This window comes from Cherax quadricarinatus, chromosome 38 (assembly GCF_038502225.1).
Source record: "Cherax quadricarinatus isolate ZL_2023a chromosome 38, ASM3850222v1, whole genome shotgun sequence".
NCBI lineage: Eukaryota > Metazoa > Arthropoda > Malacostraca > Decapoda > Parastacidae > Cherax > Cherax quadricarinatus.
Window position 1 is genome coordinate 23,931,124 of NC_091329.1, and position 23,307 is coordinate 23,954,430.

At 39.9% G+C, this 23,307-nt stretch overlaps 1 protein-coding gene across 2 annotated transcripts in view; it reads right to left on the reverse strand.

Annotated features, from left to right (window-relative positions):
- Positions 1 to 1,503: 1,503 nt before the first annotated feature.
- Dp1 (satellite-binding protein 1 Dp1) overlaps positions 1,504 to 23,307 on the reverse strand; it is a gene marked incomplete at its 3' end in the record, with an annotated part of 137,151 nt that continues 115,347 nt past the window's right edge. For both annotated transcript variants that reach the window (XM_070092183.1, XM_070092182.1), the window contains 3 exon segments: positions 1,504 to 1,716; positions 12,841 to 13,746; positions 17,052 to 17,249. In XM_070092183.1, coding sequence (XP_069948284.1) covers positions 1,504 to 1,716; positions 12,841 to 13,746; positions 17,052 to 17,249 — 1,317 coding nt within the window.

The following is a 23,307-nucleotide window of genomic DNA, read 5'->3' on the forward strand; positions in this document are numbered from 1 at the left end:
TTCCATTCTGTCAAATGAGATCAAGAAACTGAGAATACAACCATAACACCAATACGAAAATGCACCACAAAGTCGCTGTTTTAAACCAAAAACATGGACGCATTTTCTCATTATGCACTGTGTGCTGCAGGATTATTTTATATGGTGCACACTTACCACACAGACCCATTCTCTCAGATCTAGGCCCAAATTTACTGCTCACAGCACATCTGAGTGAGCTGAGCTCATGACGTAGTACCACAGCTAGGACCCTGGCTTCAAAGCCGTAAAACTATGGGACGGACCCTCAAAGGGTTAAGGTCACACGATATATATACTACACAAACTAAATGACCCATATAAGAACAGCTTGAAGAGTATCACTGACTCAATGTCTGTGTCTTCAAAGTTCTAGTTATCCATTCTATCACTTTCCTTGCAGGAACATTGGCAATACTGTTGTGATCCTTGAATGTGGGATCTTCTGACTTCACTAATCCTAAGTCTCTCACATGGGGCTTTTGCTCTACTGAATGATTAGAATTTATCCTATATGCCATTATAGTGTTTATTTCCGCCATCCTTACAGAGCAAAAAAATTTAAACTTTTTTTTTTTTTTTTTTTCTCAACAAGTCGGTCGTCTCCCACCGAGGCAGGGTGACCCAAAAAAAAAAAAAAAGAAAATCCCCAAAAAGAAAATACTTTCATCATCATTCAACACTTTCACCACACTCACACATTATCACTGCTTTTGCAGAGGTGCTCAGAATATAACAGTTTAGAAGCATATACGTATAGAGATACACAACATATCCCTCCAAACTGCCAATATCCCAAACCCCTCCTTTAAAGTGCAGGCATTGTACTTCCCATTTCCAGGACTCAAGTCCGACTATATGAAAATAACCGGTTTCCCTGAATCCCTTCACTAAATATTACCCTGCTCACACTCCAACAGATCGTCAGGTCCCAAGTATCATTCGTCTCCATTCACTCCTATCTAACACGCTCATGCACGCTTGCTGGAAGTCCAAGCCCCTCACCCACAAAACCTCCTTTACCCCCTCTTTCCAACCCTTTCGAGGACGACCCCTACCCCTCTTTCCTTCCCCTATAGATTTATATGCTTTCCATGTCATTCTACTTTGATCCATTCTCTCTAAATGACCAAACCACCTCAACAACCCCTCTTCTGCCCTCTGACTAATGCTTTTATTAACTCCACACCTTCTCCTAATTTCCACACTCCGAATTTTCTGCATAATATTTACACCACACATTGCCCTTAGACTTGTCATCGTTAAACAATACTGACTGAGGCCCACTGGAAGACTTGATTTAATGTGCCTGCACACACTTGCACAATACAAAATAATGATTGGGTTAAAAAATTATATCCTACCATTTTTGGTCACTAAAAATTGTTATATTTTATTAACAGGTTTCTCTTGTTATTGTTAGTACAAAACAAAGCTTAGATCACCCACAGATCTCACACTGAACTGTGAAGAGTTGGTACCTACCTCTGTTTTCTTATGACCACCAGAACTGCCATCATAGGTTCCCTGTGAAGGCTGAGCCATATATGCTTTCATGTCCTCCTTCTCAGTGATGTCCTGCATATACTCCTCCATCAGGTTAAGCAAATGATCCTTACACTCATCAACATTCTCCTGAGTCCCCATAACCACAACAATGTTTGGATCATCATCTCCACGAGGGAACTTTATCTCCACCTGCAGGTTCATAAAAGAGAATACTGTATATCATGCAGAATAACCACTCTGAAAAAAATTGTGAAATTCCAAGTGCCTTTGTGATTTCTCATATTATCAAGGAACTATAAAAATAAAAGATTAACAGGAAGGCATATATGGACGAGACTACACCTTGCGGCCACCTCACAACACCTGACTTTTTATGATGATGTAGGTAGGCAGTCAAGGATCCATGAAACACAGCTAATGTTCTACCCAAAAAATTTAATTTGTCTAATGTATCATAAATTCTTCCCAAATTTTATTAATTATAAATGAATACAAGTTGTTCTAGGTAGTAGGTTGGTAAACAGCAACCACCCAGGGAGGTACTACCATCCTGCCAAGTGAGTGTACAACGAAAACCTGTAATTGTTTTACATGATGGTAGGATTGCTGGTGTCTTTTGTCTGTCTCATAAACATGCAAGATTTCAGGTATGTCTTGCTACTTCTACTTGCATTTAGGTCACACTACACATACATGTACAAGCATATACACACCCCTCTGGGTTTTCTTCTATTTTCTTTCTAGTTCTTGTTCTTGTTTATTTCCTCTTACCTCCATGGGGAAGTGGAACAGAATTCTTCCTCCGTAAGCCTTGCGTGTTGTAAGAGGCGACTAAAATGCCGGGAGCAAGGGGCTAGTAACCCCTTCTGTATTTATTACTAAATTTAAAAAGAGAAACTTTAGTTTTTTCTTTTGGGCCACCCCACCTCAGTGGGATACGGCTGGTATGTTGAAAGAAAGAAAGAATACAATTTGTATAACCCCAAAAGCAATATTCAAATTATTTTCAAAACTATTTTATGAGACGTGATTCTATTATATTCCTCTCGACCATGGACATACTAGATATAACTTTCTAAGCCTTTTGTATATCATGTACAGCTGAAGATACTGACTTAAAGCATGTCTTGCTTAAACAAAAATATTATTACAGGTGCTCCTCAACTTATGAATGTTCGACTTACAACATTTTGATTTTATGGTGCAAAAGCAATTACGTACTTTGGAAATGAAACTTGAGATAATTACCCAGCAGAAAGTCTGTAACCTGTGTTCATTTACTTTTCAATACCGGTATTTAGTTACAGTACTTATTTACTTATTTAGCATATCATATTCGACTTACAATTAGTATGTCAGAATGTAACCCCATTGCAAGTCGAGGAGCACCTATTCTTTTTGGAAAATCTCAAAAGACGCTAATGCTCAAATTTTAAGTTTCTGCAAAGATTACCTCTTCCTTCAACTGAACTAGTAAGTGTTCAGCCTGTCTTGCCTCCACAGTATTTGTTTTGTGATGCAAATTATTTCAGTTTTGACTTTGAAACTGAAAGAAGTGGGAACATCAGGACCCAGACCCTTTCAAAGCAGATAACATTTCCCCATACCAAACAGATCACAAGGCTTCCCAGTGGCCTCCAAAATGGTTAGAGGGAACATTTCCCATAGCCTTAGGGCCTGGAACTTAGGATTTAGCTTGTGACAGAGGTAGATAAGAAGCCCATGCAGCAGATTCACTAGCTACCTTGAAAGGCTTAGCAATATTGTGCACAGTAGAGTGCTAGAGAGGCTAGCAGCATTCCACTAGTAATGGATGAGGGCAAACTGGCAAGAACATTAACCCTTTGAGGGTCGACAGGCCCTCTCAGAAACTCGTTCTCAGGGTCGGCCAAATTTAAAAAAAAAAAAAATAATTTTTTCTTATGAAAAGATAGAGAATCTTTTCCCGATCATAATGACACCAAAATTATGAGATTTGATGGAAAACTTACGGAATTATGCTCTCGCGAAGTTAGCGGTCTCGGCGATGTTTACGCATCGGCGATTTTGCCCAATTTGAGCCCCATTTTCAGCCAATTCCTCTGTACTAGTCGACAAAAAACATGAATATTTCGCTAGAACTACATTTTTTCTATTGAATAAGTGCAAGAAACCACCCATTTACAATTTTCAACTATCCAATACAGTGGTCAGAATTTAGCAATTTTGCCAATTTCACACAAATTTCAAAAAATGCCAATTTCCGAATAGGGTCCAGAACAAACAAATACATTCCTGGCACTAAAATGACATTTCCTCTGTTCATTAGTCACGTCTCAAGGCCCCGCTTACATTCTTTTGCTTTCCACTTTGAATTTTTTATTTATTTATTATCACACCGGCCGATTCCCACCAAGGCAGGGTGGCCCGAAAAAGAAAAACTTTCACCATCATTCACTCCATCACTGTCTTGCCAGAAGGGTGCTTTACACTACAGTTTTTAAACTGCAACATTAACACCCCTCCTTCAGAGTGCAGGCACTGTACTTCCCATCTCCAGGACTCAAGTCCGGCCTGCCGGTTTCCCTGAATCCCTTCATAAATGTTACTTTGCTCACACTCCAACAGCACGTCAAGTATTAAAAACCATTTGTCTCCATTCACTCCTATCAAACACGCTCACGCATGCCTGCTGGAAGTCCAAGCCCCTCGCACACAAAACCTCCTTTACCCCCTCCCTCCAACCCTTCCTAGGCCGACCCCTTTGAATTTTTATTCTCACAAAAAATAGAAGATTTACTGTTATGCATACTACTGCATTAGTGTAAAAAATGATATAAATCATATTGGCGCACTTGCAAAAGAATATTAGACTCACCAGTTGACGTGTATTGGACGCGTGGCATGATTTGTTTACTTTTGAACTTTGGTAAAAATCGAACATTTCTGCTACTTTGAGCTCAATTTCAAGGTACTTTTCATTGTAAAACCAGTCAAAATCATCTCAATTTCTGTGAGATGCCTTCCATTCTATAAAATGAGACCAAGAAAACTAGAATACAACAATAAATACCATACAAAAATACAGTGCAAAGTCGCTGTTTTATTCCAAAAAAACGGTCAAAGTTTTTTTTTTTCTCATTATGCACTGTGTGCTGCAGGATTTTTTTTATACCGTGCACACTGACCACATAGACCCATTCTTTCATATGGAGGCCTACCAGCCTTTTCCCGCGATATTTGACGGCGCTAGAATTTATGCGTACTAGTACGTCGAAAACCCCTGCGCGTAAGACGTACTAGTACGTCCGAAACCCTCAAAGGGTTAAGAGTTGCATACAGTCACCAATCCTGGATCTGCAGGTGACTTCTAATAACATTACTATTGCCCGACAATCACCAGATGAGCCATAAGGTCCATCTGATGGTCAAATTCCCACTGAAAATAGTGTTAGCAGAACAATGACCCTTTCCATAACCTCCCAATACAAAATTTAATGGAGGGGAAATCCCTGCTACGTAAGGCAAATAAAGAAGGTAAGAAGGGGTGTTAGGTTTTTGGTCAAGCCAAGTTTCTCAAACTTCACCATCCCGATAAGATGACCCAGTGTCTACACTGGGAAGGAAGCGGATTCAAAAATCACTGCCAGGTAGGGTGGCCCATAAAAGAAGCACATTCACTATCATTCGTTTAATAGCCATCTTGGCATAAGTACAGAGACATTTTAGGTCAATGCAAAATAATCACTGAAAGAATAGTGAAAGTCCAAGAACTTTTGTGACTTCTCACATTATCAAGGAACTATAAAAACAATACATCAATGGAAGGCATATAAAAGGTCAAGATCACACCTCACCATCAAATCCCACAACAAAGCAACACTTGATGCACAATGACACCCGACTCATAAGAAAGAGGAATATTGCAGCAGGCCTGTTGACCCAACTAGGCAGGTCCTTCACGACATCCCACTAACAAAATATTTGCCCAACCCTAGTACTCTACCCAAGAATTAAGATTTATTATTTGTCCAATGTATTATTAAATTCTTCCCAAATTTTATTAATTATAAATGAATCTAATTTATCCTAAGTAGTAGGTTGGTAGACAGCAACCGCCCAGGGAGGTACTACCGTCCTGCCAAGTGAGTGCAAAACTGAAGCCTGTAATTGTTTTACATGATGGTAGGATTGCTGGTGTCCTTTTTTCTGTCTCATAAACATGCAAGATTTCAGGTACGTCTTGCTACTTCTACTTACACTTAGGTCACACTACACATACATGTACAAACATGACTCATGAAATCGTAATGACACGATTGCAAACAAACCATACCCCAGCCGGGATTGAACCCGCGGTCAGAGAGTCTCAAAACTCTAGCCCGTCGCGTTAGCCACTAGACCAGCTAGCCACAATAAGATTCGTCCAACTAGGTATATTTCTACACCATAGGAAGGTTAGCACAGGCACCACTGTGACCACAAATGCAAGTTTTTACAGACGAATCTCCAGCTTTTTATGGAACGTGATTCAATTATATTCTTGTCAACCATGGACCTGCTTGAAACAATTTTCTCAACTTTTTGAAAATCAATTGGATGGTTAAAATCTCTCGCAGGAATAAATAGAGCATTAGAATCTTGTCAAGTTCTAATGCTATATTTCTTCTTTCAACAAACCGGCCATATCCTACCGAGGCAGGGTGGCCCAAAAGGAAAAATGAAAGTTTCTCCTTTTAAATTTAGTAATATATACAGGAGAAGGGGTTACTAGCCCTTTGCTCCCGGCATTTTAGTCGCCTCTTACGACATGCATGGCTTATGGAGGAAGAATTCTGTTCCACTTCCCCATGGAGGTAAGAGGAAATAAACAAGAACAAGAACTAGCAAGAAAAATAGAAGAAAATCCAGAGGGGTGTGTATATATATGCTTGTACATGTATGTGTAGTGTGACCTAAGTGTAAGTAGAAGTAGCAAGACGTACCTGAAACCTTGCATGTTTATAAGACAGAAAAATGGATACCAGCAATCCTACCATCATGTAAAACAATTACGTACAGGTTTCCGTTTTACACTCACTTGGCAGGACAGTAGTACCTCCCTGGGCGGTTGCTGTCTACCAACCTACTACCTAGGAATGCTATACAGTGGACCCCCGGTTAACGATATTTTTTCATTCCAGAAGTATGTTCAGGTACCAGTACTGACCGAATTTGTTCCCATGAGGAATATTGTGAAGTAGATTAGTCCATTTCAGACCTCCAAACATACACGTACGAACGCACTTACATAAATACACTTACATAATTGGTCGCATTGGGAGGTGATCGTTAAGCGGGGGTCCACTGTATTTATGTTGTTTTAATCTTAGTTCAAGACTTTTACCAGTTTGACCATAATAAACTTTATTGCAAATTTTACAAATTTTACTGTACAAACATAAGAAAGGAGGGAGAAAAACTATGAAACAGTCACAAGAGTAGTACTAACAAAAAATCAAGAATAGCAACAAAATCTCCCTCAAGACAAGGAGTTGGAGGAAATGTGCGAACTAAGAATTTCATACAGGTTCAGAAAAAAATACAGTTAGGGTGAAGGAATTTTAACTCTCAGTCAAATGAAGTAGGAAAAATTGTAATATCTGAGGTGGAAATAAAGAAGCTACCACTTCATGCTGACAAAAAAGCAACAGGGCCAGATGAAATAACACCATGGGTGTTGCAAGAGGTTATCCACTCTCAAACTTTTTTGGGGATTTTATCACAAGAAATAAATTGGCATTCGAAGAAAATGTCATATGCCAATATTTAAAAATGGCTGAGATATCCATTTAGAAAAGTACACAAACTACTTTAAAGTAAAAAAGTACAAACTAGCAAACATTTCAGTTTTCAATCAATAAATAAAATTTTTTAACACATCAGTCGTCTCCCACTGAGGAAGGGCGACTCAAAAATGAAGAAACACTTCGACCATCGTTCACTCTATCACCATTTTACCAGAGATGTGCCAAAATTACAATTTAGATGCCCCTCCGAACTGCAAATATTCCCAAAATATTCAGGAAAGAAATGGGCAGGCAGATTGCAAATAATTTAATGTCAAGGAAGCTACTGATAGAGATAGTGAAAACTTTAGTTACTAAAAAAAACATGGAAATAGGACAAATTATTTCAGTTTATGTAAAACTTATTGGTACATATATTTAAAAGGAAAATGCAAATATTATAATAAGAAATGATCTGAAAGTGCGACAATGATTATGTGCTTGCCCTGAAGTTTCAAATTTTAAGAACTTGACTGAAGAAATAAAAAAACTCTTACCGTGGATTTTTTTTTTTTCAACAAGTCAGCCACCTAGGCAGGGTGACCCAAAAAGAAAGAAAATCCCCAAAACGAAAATACTTTCATCATCATTCAAGACTTTCCCATCACTCATACATAATCACTGTTTTTGCAGAGGCACCCAGATACAACAGTTTAGAAGCATATATAAAGATACAATATAAAAAGTGACCTGAAATAATATAATAAACTCTATATAAAATACAATATCAGGGCCCCAATTATATATATACTGTCCTATTACACATCCCTCCAAACTGCCAATATCCCAAACTCCTCCTTTAAAGTGCAGGCATTGTACTTCCCATTTCCAGGACTCAAGTCCTAGGCATACACTACATCCAAAAATATAACCGCATTGTTTCCCATGAATCCCTTCACTAAATATTACCCTGCTCACACTCCAACAGCCTGTCAGGTCCCAAAAACCATTCGTCTCCATTCACACCTATCAAACACGCTCATGCACGCTTGCTGTAAATCCAAGCCCCTCGCCCACAAAACCTCCTTTACCCCTCCCTCCAACCTTTTCGAAGACGACCCCTACCCCGCCTTCCTTTCCCTACAGATTTATACACTCTCCATGTCATTCTACTTTGATCCATTCTCTCTAAATGACCAAACCACCTCAACAACCCCTCTTCAGCCCTCTGACTAATACTTTTATTAACTCCACACCTTCTCCTAATTTCCACACTTCGAATTCTCTGCATAATATTTACACATTGTCCTTAGACAGGACATCTCCACTGCCTTCAACCACCTCCTTGCTGCAGTATTTACAACCCAAGCTTCACACCCATATAAGAGTGTTGGTACCACTATACTTTCATACATTCCCTTCTTTGCCTCCATAGATAACATTTTTTGTCTTCACATATACCTCAATGCACCACTCACCTTTTTTCCCTCATTAATTCTATGGTTAACTTCATTCTTCATAAACCCATCCACTGACATATCAACTCCCAAACATCTGAAAACATTCACTTCTTCCATACTCCTCTCCAATGTGATATCCAATTTTTCTTTATCTAAATCATTTGATGCCCTCATCACCTTAACTCTTATCTATGTTCACGTTCAACTTTCTACCTTTACACACCCTCTCAAACTCGTCCACTAACCTTTGCAACTATTCTTTAGAATTGCCCATGAGCACAGTATCATCAGCAAAAAGTAATTGCGTCAACTCCCATTTTGTGTTTGATTTCCAGTAATTTAATCCCACCCCTCTCCCCAACACCCTAGCATTTACTTCTTTTACAACCCCATCTATAAATAAATTAAACAACCATGGTGACATTACACATCCCTGTCTAAGACCTACTTTTACCGGGAAGTAGTCTCTTCTACACACCCTAACCTGAGCCTCACTATCCTCATAAAACCTCTTTACAGCATTTAGTAACTTACTACCTATTCCATATACTTGCAACATCTGCCACATTGCTCCCCTATTCACTATCATATGCCTTTTCTAAATCCATAAATGCAATAAAAACTTCCCTACCTTTATCTAATTTTTTTTTTTCAACAAGTCGACTGTCTCCCACCGAGGCAGGGTGACCCAAAAAAAACAAAGAAAATCCCCAAAAAGAAAAATACTTTCATCATCATTCAACACTTTCACCACACTCACACATTATCACTGTTTTTGCAGAGGTGCTCAGAATACAACAGTTTAGAAGCATATATGTATAAAGATACGCAACATATCCCTCCAAACTGCCAATATCCCAAACCCCTCCTTCAAAGTGCAGGCATTGTACTTCCCATTTCCAGGACTCAAGTCTGACTATATGAAAATAACCGGTTTCCCTGAATCCCTTCACTAAATATTACCCTGCTCACACTCCAACAGATCGTCAGGTCCCAAGTACCATTTGTCTCCATTCACTCGTATCTAACACACTCACGCACGCTTGCTGAAAGTCCAAGCCCCTCGCCCACAAAACCTCCTTTACCCCCTCTCTCCAACCCTTTCGAGGACGACCCCTACCCCGCCTTCCTTCCCCTATAGATTTATTCTACTTTGATTCATTCTCTCTAAATGACCAAACCACCTCAACAACCCCTCTTCTGCCCTCTGACTAATACTTTTATTAACTCCACACCTTTTCCTAATTTCCACACTCCGAATTTTCTGCATAATATTTACACCACACATTGCCCTTAAACAGGACATCTCCACTGCCTCCAACCGTCTCTTCGCTGCTGCATTTACCACCCAAGCTTCACACCCATATAAGAGTGTTGGTACTACTATGCTTTCATACATTCCCTTCTTTGCCTCCATAGATAACGTTTTTTGACTCCACACATACCTCAACGCACCACTCACCTTTTTTCCCTCGTCAATTCTATGATTAACTTCATCCTTCATAAATCCATCCGCCGACACGTCAACTCCAAAGTATGTGAAAACATTCACTTCTTCCATACTCCTCCCCAATTTGATATCCAATTTTTCTTTATATAAATCATTTGATACCCTCATCACCTTACTCTTTTCTATGTTCACGTTCAACTTTCTACCTTTACACACATTCCCAAACTCATCCACTAACCTTTGCAATTTTTCTTTAGAATCTCCCATAAGCACTAGGCATATTTCTACACCATAGGAAGGTTAGCACAGGCACCACTGTGACCACAAATGCAAGTTTGTTTGCAATCGTGTCATTACGATTTCTTGAGTCATGTTGACGGCAGTGAAGGGACTTGAGCTAGAGTTCGTCACGGCCACGCTAGCTGGAGATTCGTCTGTAAAAACTTGCATTTGCGGTCACAGTGGTGCCTGTGCTAACCTTCCTATGGTGTAGAAATATACCTAGTTGGATGAATCTTATTGTGGCTAGCTGGTCTAGTGGCTAACGCGACGGGCTGGAGTTTTGAGACTATGACCGCGGGTTCAATCCCGGCCAGGGGTATGGTTTGTTTGCAATCGTGTCATTACGATTTCTTGAGTCATGTTTAGTACAATACTTCCTTAGATGATCCACTCAATCCGTTTTTGGTGGAGAAAGAGTTGCAAATGGTAGACTTATTACATACAGTCCCTTGGGAAATGGCATGTAAGAAAGCTCAATCCAAGGAAGAGGTGTGATCCACCTCCTTGACTCTAGTCTTCACCTGTTGCAAGATGGAGTTGAAATTGACAGAAGTTTGAGGAGAGATCTGGACAATGATTCCCTTCTCATTTTTCTGGAAACAAATTTTACATAAAAGGGAAAATCCCCACAACTGAAGCCAAATGCTGGTTGGTGGCTTCTTAAGTCAAGCACCCAAGAGAGGGGAGGACACCCCCCCCCATGGGAATGATCCCCCACCCTAAAGCATATTTCACTCAACCTCATCTGTCGCAAAAAAAAAAATTAACAAATAAAAACTCTGCTACTGAGGGAAACACCAGAGGTGTGGGGAGTAAAAATTATAATTTTTTTTAACACTCTGGCCATCTCCACCATGGCAGGGTGACCTCAAAATGAAACACTTTTACCATCATTCACACTATGTCTTACCAGAGGCACTCCAATATGAGTTTTGATGTCTCTCCAAACAGCAAATATCCAGGACCCCTCCTACAGAGTGCAGGCACTGTCCCTAGAGGTGTCATGGAACTACAGGCACAATGGAACTGAGGCAACAGGAAAAGTATCAACATGGATTAAAGAATATTTAATGGCAGGAAATGGTTTCAGTAAGAGATGAAGCATCAGAACAGTGACAACTAATAGAGGAACCCAAATATCAGTACAGAGCCCCAATTACTCCTAGCGTATTCAATAAGAAATGTTAAAATACTACTGTATCTCAATGATTCCAAGTACCAGAGTGTAACATTTGCAATAAACAATGTGAAACTTGAGATCATCCAAATAGGTATAGTGAAGGAATTCAAGGGAGATGAGCTATTCTAGAAGAAACAAGAACACTAGAGAATATGATAAAATAGTAAATACCTTCCCTAAGGAATATAAACAAAACAGACAAGAACAGGTAAACACCCAAACAAGGCTTAGGTATAAAAGAGAAGATTACAACAAATGGCTAATAAAGTAGAGTAATTTGGGATAAATTATTCCAGCAACAAAATACGTATATGTATGCAAAGAAGGGAATGTATGAAAGTATAGTGGTACCAACACTCTTATATGGATGTGAAGCTTGGGTGGTAAATGCAGCAGCGAGGAGACGGTTGGAGGCAGTGGAGATGTCCTGTCTAAGGGCAATGTGTGGTGTAAATATTATGCAGAAAATTCAGAGTGTGGAAATTAGGAGAAGGTGTGGAGTTAATAAAAGCATTAGTCAAGAGGGCAGAAGAGGGGTTGTTGAGGTGGTTTGGTCATTTAGAGAGAATGGATCAAAGTAGAATGACATGGAAAGCATATAAATCTATAGGGGAAGGAAGGAGGGGTAGGGGTTGTCCTCGAAAGGGTTGGAGAGAGGGGGTAAAGGAGGTTTTGTGGGCGAGGGGCTTGGACTTCCAGCAAGCGTGCGTGAGCGTGTTAGGAGTGAATGGAGATGAATGATACTTGGGACCTGACGATCTGTTGGAGTGTGAGCAGGGTAATATTTAGTGAAGGGATTCAGGGAAACCTGTTATTTTCATATAGTTGGACTTGAGTCCTGGAAATGGGAAGTACAGTGCCTGCACTTTAAAGGAGGGGTTTGGGATATTGGCAGTTTGGAGGGATATGTTGTGTATCTTTATACGTATATGCTTCTAAACTGTTGTATTCTGAGCACCTCTGCAAAAACAGTGATAATGTGAGTGTGTGGTGAAAGTGTTGAATGATGATGCAAGTATTTTCTTTTTGGGATTTTCTTTCTTTTTTTGGGTCACCCTGCCTCGGTGGGAGACGGCCGACTTGTTGGAAGAAAACAAAAAAAAAAAAAAAAAAAAAATGCAATATGCAGTATAAAGCTACATAACACTTTTTTTAATCTTGAACATATTCATCAATATTAAAATGTACTCTTACCTTGAATTCTTCCATAATCTTCCTGATGGCCCGCCCACGAGTACCAATGAGACGAGAATGTATGCGGCTGTCAATTTCAACAGTGTCCTTTACCATTTTATCCAGTTCTCCAGTGATAGCAAAGATAGCTGCTTTTGCTTCGTGTACGTTTTTTTCATATCCTGTAATGGTGATGATATTTTCCTCTACATCACCACGAGGAGGAAACTGAATGTTGACATTATGTTTATCCCTGATCTTTGAGATAACAGCACCTTTCTTTCCAATGATTTTGGGATGATATTCAGGGTCCACTTCAACCCGCAACTGAAAAGATCGTGCCTTGCGGTCTAATTCTTCGTCTTCTAATTGACGAACTTTTTCTCTTAAAGCTTCCCGAGCACGCTCTGTGTTAGCTGGTGAGCCAGTAATCTTGATAACATCACTCTGATCCTGTGCTGGGGGCACATGAATATTAACATCAAATTCTGTCATCATATTACGAACATTTTCTCCTTTCTGACCAATAATGAAGCGGTGGTGTCTGAAGGCAATGTTCTCTTCAACAGTAACTGGCACTAAATTTAGCAGGGCATCACGAGCAGCTTCACATCTGTCTTTTTTGCCTGTAATACGCACAATGTCTTGAGGCCTCACAGCTGCCTCTTCATTAACCTCACCATTTAGTTGTCCCTGACTATCATCACCATTGGCAAGATAGCCACTGTCTTTTTCAGGGAATTTGATTTGTACTTCAAACTCTGTAGTGAGTGCCTGCACCTTACTGCCCCGGGCACCCATCACAGTACGATGATATTTTTGTGGAATTATTACTTCCAAGTTCACCTTCTCTTCAAGATCATTCACTATCTCCTGGATGCGAGCCTTGGCTCCCTCAACACATTCTTTGGCTCCTTTTAAGGTGACCTGAAATTTGTAAATAGCATAATCAGATACATGATACACATTAATCTCTAGCAACAAGCAAACTTACAGCATGAATGTGCAGGATCAAACATGGATTACTTAACTATTTGTAATTCACTTCTTAAGAAATTAAACAAAAATCCACTTACTGTACCAAGAACCAAAGAATTCTACACATTTTTCAATGTAGTCCTATGCAGGTATGGTAATAAAAAACTTCAGTATGTTTAATACATTTAAACACAGGCAAGAAACAAAAAAAAAAACATGGGAAAAGTTGAATATTAGATCTAGGCCTTTTGTGTTACAATCAACACATCAGTAGTTTGCAATGTTGCAGGAAAGAGGTGGTGGTCCAAGCAAATCCTGATGGTGTGATGACTGCAACACAGAGGGCCTAGAGCTATCATTCAACTCCCCTCCCTCATCCCCCCATGGTTGTTTTGCATCTTGTATCATTTGTTCACAATTTTTGCTTAAAAGGCAAAGATCTGGGCATAACAAGTACTACTCTACATGAACAGGATGTTCAAGCATTACACGTACTGTATTAAATATGAGTAAGAGCAAGATTATCAATGTAAGTACAGTAGACACCCGGTTTTCATAATTAATCTGTTCCAGGAGGCTGGCCTAAATCCGAAATGGCAGAAAACCGAGGTAATATTTCCCATAAGAAATAAAGTAAATCCAAATAATCAGTTTCAGACACCCAAAAATATTAACTAAAAATTTTTTTTATAGAGAATAACTATAGTGTTGCAGCCCTTCAGTGGTTAGCACATTCATTACTTACCTCAAAATATTTGTAGTCTTAATGTAGGGTGAGAGGCGAGTAGTATTTATTTGTAGGAAGTCAGTGTAGGTAGCTGGCAGATGTAGGTACACACATGTAGTCCCTCTGGGCTACTCCTACTGGTTACCTATACAGCAGAACACAGCCATATTATTACCACCAACAAACCATGTTCACCGAGTTTAATTGTTTCTTATAACTACCTTTAGATGCCATCATAAACGAAGGGAGAAGTAATGAATAATTCATGCCGAGAATTGTAAACAAACACATGTTAAGGGCGGTGACTGGGCCAGACTCCAGATTCACAGTTTTCTCTAACGCTCGACCAGAGAAAACGTAATGTTTACCCTCCACATGACTTGCCACTCGATAGCATATAAACACTGCATGTTTATATGCTATGTAATGTGTTTCTTACATAATTTTGAAGAAAATATCATAGATGGATTAATGAAAATTTCTATATTAACCTAAATAAGACATTTAATGTGCACAAGAGTGAGTCACGAACGTATGAACAGTCCAGGTGAATGCTTCTGGTACCAACGATTTCTGAGTGGATGCATGAAATCTGGGGGGATAATTTCACCAAAAAAAAAAAAAGTGTTCGATTTCCGGATTGGCCGATTTCCGCACCGGCCGAAACCAGGGGTCCACTGTACTATAATACTGCAATACACTATATTAGTTTGATTAAACAAATTTTTCAATCAAATTAATGAAATATACAGAAGCAGATAACATTTTGAGAAGTAAACAAGGCTTAGGTGGTCTTGGGTTATGTAAGGTATCCTGTTCTACATCTTAAAGGAACTATACTTTGTTGGGTAACACCTTGGCAGACATTACTGCACAAGACCTCACTGCTACACTGTAATAACACAAAAAAACAACTGAAGCTACAGTCTCCAGAAAAAAGAAGTGAGCGACACAAAAGAAGAAAAACTGGTTGCCAATTGTTTATCAGTCAAATGATTAAAATTGTAATGGATGCAAAATGTCAAAGTGACTAGATATTGATGCTTTATAAGTTCAGTAATTAAGATTTTAGAACTGTGTATGTTATGCATCTATTTCCAAACATATTTTTTGTGGTAAACTTTTTTTTTTCTTTAAACTGTGTAGCAAAAAAAAATGTACTCCTCCCTCTATATATATTCCTACAATTAAAAAAAAAAAAAAAACAGATTTTGCTCATCTCTTGCAGCACCCATTTTCTCATTTTATCTTCAAGTTCTCGACATTCAACTCTCCCAAATGGGAGTAACCACTGTTTTGCTTTGGTATCTTGTGATTTATGTAAAATATCCCTTGTCAGTGAATAAACTAACCAAACCTGATATATTAAGACAGCCCAAGAAGTGAGTTTCTCAATGTTATTACCACAGTAGCCAAACAGCCTTTGGTGTCAGAAGTTGGTACATTTTCCTAGGAAATATTAAATATTTTTTTTTTAACACACCAGCTTTCTCCCAGTGAGGCAGGCTGACCCAAAAAAGAAGAAATACTTTTAGAACATTTTTCTTCTTTTTACAATTAGTAATTTATACAGAAGGGGCTACTAGCTTCCTGCTCCTGGCATTTTAGTTGCCTCTTACAACAACATGGCTTATGGAGGAAGAATTTTCAACTTCCCCATGGAAAAATATTAAATATATCGTTATTACTATATTTTTAGGCATACATAAAACAGAGGATTTGTCAGCATGAAAGATAACATTTTCTTGAGCTCTGGAACCCCTAGATCATTGCCCCTGGTTAGTGAAGAGGCAGTTTTTAGTCCTTCACCGTCATTCGTTAACCTGACACACGGGATTCTGTCTAACCTCTCTTTCAATTTTTTGTTAACCTAACTCACTCAAATGTAACTTAACTCCTCCATTCACATGCTCTATGGCAACCACCACAATCACACTTCTCAAGCAGTCAGTCCCCACAAGGCAACCACTGCTGGTAAGCTCGTGTAAGTTTGCCAGGACAGGTCCTGGCCTGGGTCTTCTCCATGTGGTGACCTGGCAGTGGCTCCCTAAGGAGTGCCAGAGTTGGTACAAGTGGTGCACCATTTACAACCCTATGACAAGGGTATGGTGATTCTTTCAACTCCAGTCGAGTCATTCCTGGCACTCAGGGCACAGCCCAAGTGCCAGGAATGACTCAGGAGATTCTCCGGAGGTGTGTTCAACATGTAACATCTGGCTGGTGAGTATTCTGCTAACTTCACTAAACATTAAAATGCTTTCTTACTGAATCACATTGTCCTTTAGTTTTTATACATCGCTGCTGCTAATGTAATTGTGCAGACACTTTACCAACACACAATTATGTAGAATTATTGCTGACAAAAATGCATTGAACTTCCATGTCAAATCATCCTCTTAATCCATTTATTCAGAAAACTTGCAGACTGTACTGAATTTTTATTACAACAGTATTAAGAAACTGCAAGAACACCAGTAAAAAAAAAAAAAAAATAAAACTTTAATACCCAAGAAGACAGATTACTCACCTTGTCACCCTGAACACCTGACCGAGGGAAAGAGACGGTCACTCCTCCATACTGATCACCAATTTGACGCAGGACTTCACCTCTTCTTGAAACAAAATGTCGATGATGCTTTGGATCCACTGTCATGGTATCTTCCACAATGAGCTCAAGTTCTTTAATGGTTGCCTCAAGTTGTGCCTTTGCTTTTGCAATGGCATCCTGAAAGAACAAATACAGTACAGTATATGAAAATTAAACTGCTTCCATATAGCACAATATGAAATTGTGATAAAATATGAAGTAAATTATCTATTATTCAAACCCAATGGAACCGGAAGCAGGTCAAACAACTAGCAAATTTAAGTACAAATGTGACCTCAAGCACAGTTAACTTTAGAAAAAAAAAAAAATAATCATTAACTGCAAATATGAACCCAAATGTTTATGAGTCAATCTTCAAAAGTGATGGTGAAGCCGAGTTACGTTAAAATCAGTCAACAAGTGTGCCGTGTGCTGAACAATCTAATGTGTGCAGTGACCTAGAACACTTGCGTATGCAACTAACTGTCCAGCATTTCAAGACAGTGTTTGACCCCTTCAGGGTCCAGACCCCCAATCTGAAACATGTCCACAGTGCCCAAAAATTTTCAAACAAATTTTTAGGTATTTTTCTTATGAAATGGTAGAGAATCTTTTTCTGAAGGTAATAAAATAAAAAGTATGATATTTGATGAAATTACAATATCGCAAATTTTGCTGTATCAGTGATATTTATGCTGATACAGCAAATTACAGTGTTCCAATTGACCAAATTATTAGCTATTTAGCTAGTATGCCTTCCATTTTATCGATTGAGCACAAGAAACCACCCAGTCACCTACTTCAACTACCCAATAAAGCGATCAGAAATTAGTTATTCAGCCAGTTTCACACAAATTTCAAAAAAGGGTCCAGAATAAACAATACAGGCATTCCTGGCACTCAAATAACATTTCCTCTGTTCATTTGTTACATTTCCAGGCTTTACACATGAATTCCATTTTGATTTTTTATGCAAAGAATTTTTATTCACACCAAAAAAATAGACAATTTAATGTTATGCAATATTGTAGTAATTTTTATAAACAATATCAGCGCATTCATGAATGCATATTAGACCCACCAGCTGACATGTATTGGACGCATGATTGGCAAAGATCAAACATTTCCAATATTTTGAGGTCATTTTCAAGCTATTTTCAGTCTTAATTAAAACCAATAAAAAATCATCTCTATTTCTGTAACATATCTTCCATTCTATCAAATGAGGAAAAGAAACTGAATACAACCATAAAAAATATACCACAAATTTGCTGTTTTAATCCAAAAACACGGTTGCAGTTTTCTTTTTTTTTTTTTTTCATCATGCACTGCGTGCTGCTGAATTTTTTTTAAATGGTGCCCATTCTCTCATATCTAGGCCCAAATTTACTGGTCACAACTTATCTGAGCGAGATGAGCTCATAGCATAGAACTACAGCACTGACCCAGAGTTCAAAACTGTAAAACTACAGCATGGACCCTCAAAGGGTTAATGTGCTTAATGATGAAGAGGAATATAATGTCCCCATGAATCACCAATGAGCAGATGTTGTGTCTTCAATTCAAGCCATCAGATATCGGCATCCAGAAGACACGGCAGTGTCATAACTCGGTTACACAAGGCAAGCTAGGTTCCTTTTCCTTGTATACTCCCAACCCGGATAAATTGCAGTGGGTTTGTCAAGGGAGTTACAAAAATATGTACATTACCTTCATGACACTGTAATGAGTGATCAACTGGCCCACCCCAGGTAAATCATGTGATCTCACCAGGCAACATGTACCTGATTAATAGTGGCTGACATGATGACAGGGAACATGCTTAATTAACCTTAGTACATTTGCCCAATTACAGCTGCATGGAACACAAGGACAAACACTGCAAAGGAAGGACTGCAGAGTGCAGCTGCTTTAGTCTTCAGGTCATCAAACCTTTAATACTTTTTGTAACTAACATCACCCAAAGTCCACAAACTGACCTTTGCCCTTAAACAAAGGCCTCACATGGCCTGAAATAGGCCTCAAAAACAGTGGAAACAGAGTTTTGGCAATTTTCCTGAAGGTCAAGGTCCCCCTAGCCCTCAGTCTGTTTTATGGAATTTTATTAGGTCTGCTTTAATTATTGGGATGGCCTAAACCACAACCAATCATTCTTGGTTATATTTTATTAGCAGGGAAATTAGGTAAAACTTTGATAACTTGTATGATGATGTATTCAAAATCAGAGGCCAGTTTTACATGGGAGGCCTGGGGATGTGATTAATGAACAGAGGAAAGGTTGCTTTAGTGGTAGGAAAGCCTACAGTTTTCATTCTGAATTTTTTTTAATTGTAATTTGTTGAATTTTGAGTTTAGGTGCCTTATAGGGTAACTCTAATTGATGAATGTGCAGTTTCTAATGTTCAATCAACAAAATGGTCAGCATACAAGTGAAATAACCAAGAAGCTTAAAGTGCTCCTTGACCTCTAGCTTCATATCTGTTTAATTCCCTAAGCTTCCCATGAACTTTTGCCTTTTTGGTCCTATTACACAAGAAATTTTCTCTACCATTTTAAATTATTTAAATTCCAACACTGACTGGACTTGGGGCTGTGACAGTCACAAGGTTAAGGCTGTATATCACCTGTACTTCAGTCAAAGATATCTAAAACTGGGATTAAACTCAACTCAGTGTCTATAACTTTTTCACAGTTTAAGGAAAATAAAGTGTTCTAAATTATAGAAAGGAAGGACTTTTAACTTGGAAATTATTATTATTATTATTATTATCATCATCAAAAATAAGCGCTAAACCACAAGGGTTATACAGCGCTGCAGGGCAGGGAAGGAAGCAAGGGTATCGGGCGGCAAAAGGGGGGAGGGATGATTAGTAGGTTACAGAAAACAGCGAGGCAGGGGATAGTGTGGGGGTAGAGGGTAGCAAGAGATTGAGGTAGAAAGGGCTGCGAGGAGTGATAAAGGTATCATCAGAGTTTGTGAAGTCAGTCAGTTGTTGTCAAAAAGTCAATGAGAGAGTCAGGATGAAAGGAGGGTCCATCAGCAAGAAGGGAAGGTAAAGAGAGAGCAGCAGAGCAAAGACAACGTTGGAGGTCAATTCTGCGTGCTCGTTGATAGTGGGCAGTCTAACAGAATGTGGCTGACCAATACTGGAACCTGACAATTCTCTCAGAGAGGAGCAGGGCGCCTCTCCACGAGATATCCACGAGTAAGACGAGTGTGGCCAATGCGAAGGCGGGAAAGAGTAGTCTCCCAACCTCGACATTGATGACAAGAAGACAGTCAGTAACCTATACTCGGTTTAATAGAACGAAGTTTGTTATTGAGCAGAGAAGACCAACGTTGTTGCCAACGGGTGTGAAGGTGGGTAGCTATAACAGCAAAATAGTCCGTGAATGGAGCACCTCTATATGAAACTGGAAGGTCATGTACTACTGACTGTGCAGCAGTGTCTGCCTGTTCATTGCCCTGTATGTCAACATGACCAGGGACCCAACAAAAAACAATATCTTTATGCTTGGTAGAGATACGGCGTAACCAAAGTTAGATATGGAGAACTAGGGGGTGAGGTGTATCAAATTTTTGTATAGCCTGTAAAGCAGTGAAACAACCACAAATGATGACACAGGCAAAGATGCAATACGGATAAGTGCTGTAAGAATGGCATACAATTCAGCAGTAAAAATGCTAGCTGAAGACGGTAAATGCCCTCGCACGATGCTGTCCAGAAACACTGCTGTGAATCCGACACCGTCAGAAGACTTAGAGCCATCTGTGTACACTGCGATGGCATGAGAATGAGATTGGAAGTGGTCAAGAAAAAGAGAGCGGGAAGCCACTGTAGGCAGTTGGACTTTTGAGCAAGGGAGTGAGAAAGAACAGACTCGAACAGCTGGAACTTCCCAGGGGGGTAGGGAAAAGTGAGATGCTACATGAACATAGAAAGGTCGCAACTGAATAGAGACAAGAGCGAATGTAGGCGAAGAGAAAAGGGATGGAGCAAACAGGGGCGGCAAACAAATAAAGAATGTCTACTAATATCGGTGACTATTCTATAAATGGAAGGATTGCGGAGATCATGAGAGCGTACATAGTAGCGAAGGCAACGGGCATCATGGCAATCGGACAAGGATGGAACATTCGCTTCTGCATAGAGGCTCTCAAAAGGGGAAGAGCGAAAAGCACCAAGGCATAAACGTAATCCCTGATGATGGATGGAATTAAGGCTAGAGAGAGTAGCAGAAGAGGCCGCTGAATAGATCTGGTCACCATAATCGAGTTTCGATAAAATGAGGGCTGAATGTAGGCGAAAGAGAGTTCGACGATCAGCTCCCCATGAAAGATGAGCAAGGGTTTCAAGAAGGTTCAGCCGGCTGTGACAAGTTGCCTTCAGAAAGGTAATGTGAGGTTTCCAGGATAACCTACGGTCAAAGAGAGGGCCTAGAAACCAGACTATCACATTCAGGGATACGTGAGCCATAAAGGTACAAAGCATGATCGGAAATGACAGAGCGTCTAGTGAAAGTAATTTGGCGAGTTTTGGTACTGGAAAATTTAAACCCACGAGTGGTGGCCCAATTAGAAACACAGTCGACCACATGCTGGAGAGAAATTGTAATGAGGTGACAGTCAGCGCCTGCACAAGCAATAGCGAAGTCATCAACATAGAGTGACGACCAAATATTGGATGGAAGACCAGAGGCCAAATCATTTATAGCAAGGAGAAAAAGTGTTGTGCTCATAACACTTCCCTGGGGGACACCTTCAGCTTGGACAAAGTCCGAGGAGAGCACATTATTAACCCGAACACGGAAATGTCTGTCAGTTAAAAAGTTCTTAATGAAGGATGGTAGGTTGTCTCAGAGGCCTAAGGAGTGGGCTTGGGCCAAAATATTATACCTCCAAGTTGTGTCATATGCCTTCTCAAGGTCAAAAAACATGGCAATAACTGAGTGGTTATTCGCTAAGGCATTACAAACATACGTATCTAAGCATAGTAAGGGGTCTATGGTAGAACGGCCCTTACGAAAGCCATATTGACAAGTGGAGAGACTGTTGCGTTTCTCTAAATACCACATTAAACGTCGATTTACCAGACGTTCCATCACTTTGCAAACTGCACTGATAAGAGCAATGGGACGATAGTGGGAGGCATCATGTCCCGTAGTACCTGGTTTGCAGAACGGGAGAACAATGGCAGATTTCCACAGCTGGGGAAGAACTCCTTGTGACCAAATAAGATTGAAGAGGTGTAAGAGAACTGCAAGGGCTCACATATGTAAATGTTGTAACATCCGAATATGAATGTCGTCAGGTCCAGCTGCCAATGATTGGCAAGCTGAGAGTGTCGCCTCTAGTTCTTGAAGTGTAAAAGGCACATTATACGGTTCTTCTTTGAGAGAAGAAAAGTCCAAGGGTGCTAACTCTCTGGCAGACTTTGAGGAAAGAAACGAGGGGCATAGATGGAGCTCCCGGGAAATACGGACGAGGTAAGTGCCAATTTCAATGGCAACATCAAGAGGGTTTGCTATATCAACACCAGCAACCCACAGAACAGGAGCTGGGTCAGTAGAGTATTTACCACTCAGTTTCCGCACTTTTTTCCAGACTGCACTCAGAGGAAGCAGAGGTGATGGTGGAAACAATCTTGCCAGCAAGTGCGTTTAGCGTCACGAATGACACGGCGAGCGGCCGCACGCTTCTGCTTAAACTCAAGAAGTCTCTCAGCGGTTCTATTGTACTGGTACCTGCCCCACGCAGCGTGTTTCAAACGTACTGCACGAGCACAAGCAGGAAACCACCAAGGCACGCACTTCTGAGAATGCCTGCCCGAGGTTTGGGGTATAGATTGGGAAGCTGCGGTTAAAACTGAGGACGAGAAGAGGTGTAAAAGCTCATCAATGGAGGACAAAGAAGGAACCTCACTAAAAGTAGTTAGTGAGTAAAGGTCCCAATTTGCCTGATAAAATTGCCAGCGTGGGCTACGGAGAGGTGGTGAATATGAAGGAGAAGTAAGAATGATTGGAAAATGATCACTGTCATGTAAGTCCGAGAGAACAGACCAGGTGAAGTCTAGTGCAGTAGAGGAAGAGCAGACTGAGATATCAATGCAAGAGAGTATAAGTACTAGGATCAAAATGGGTTGGAGTACCTGTATTTAAAACATGGAGGGGATGGGAAGCAAGAAAAGCCTCCAAC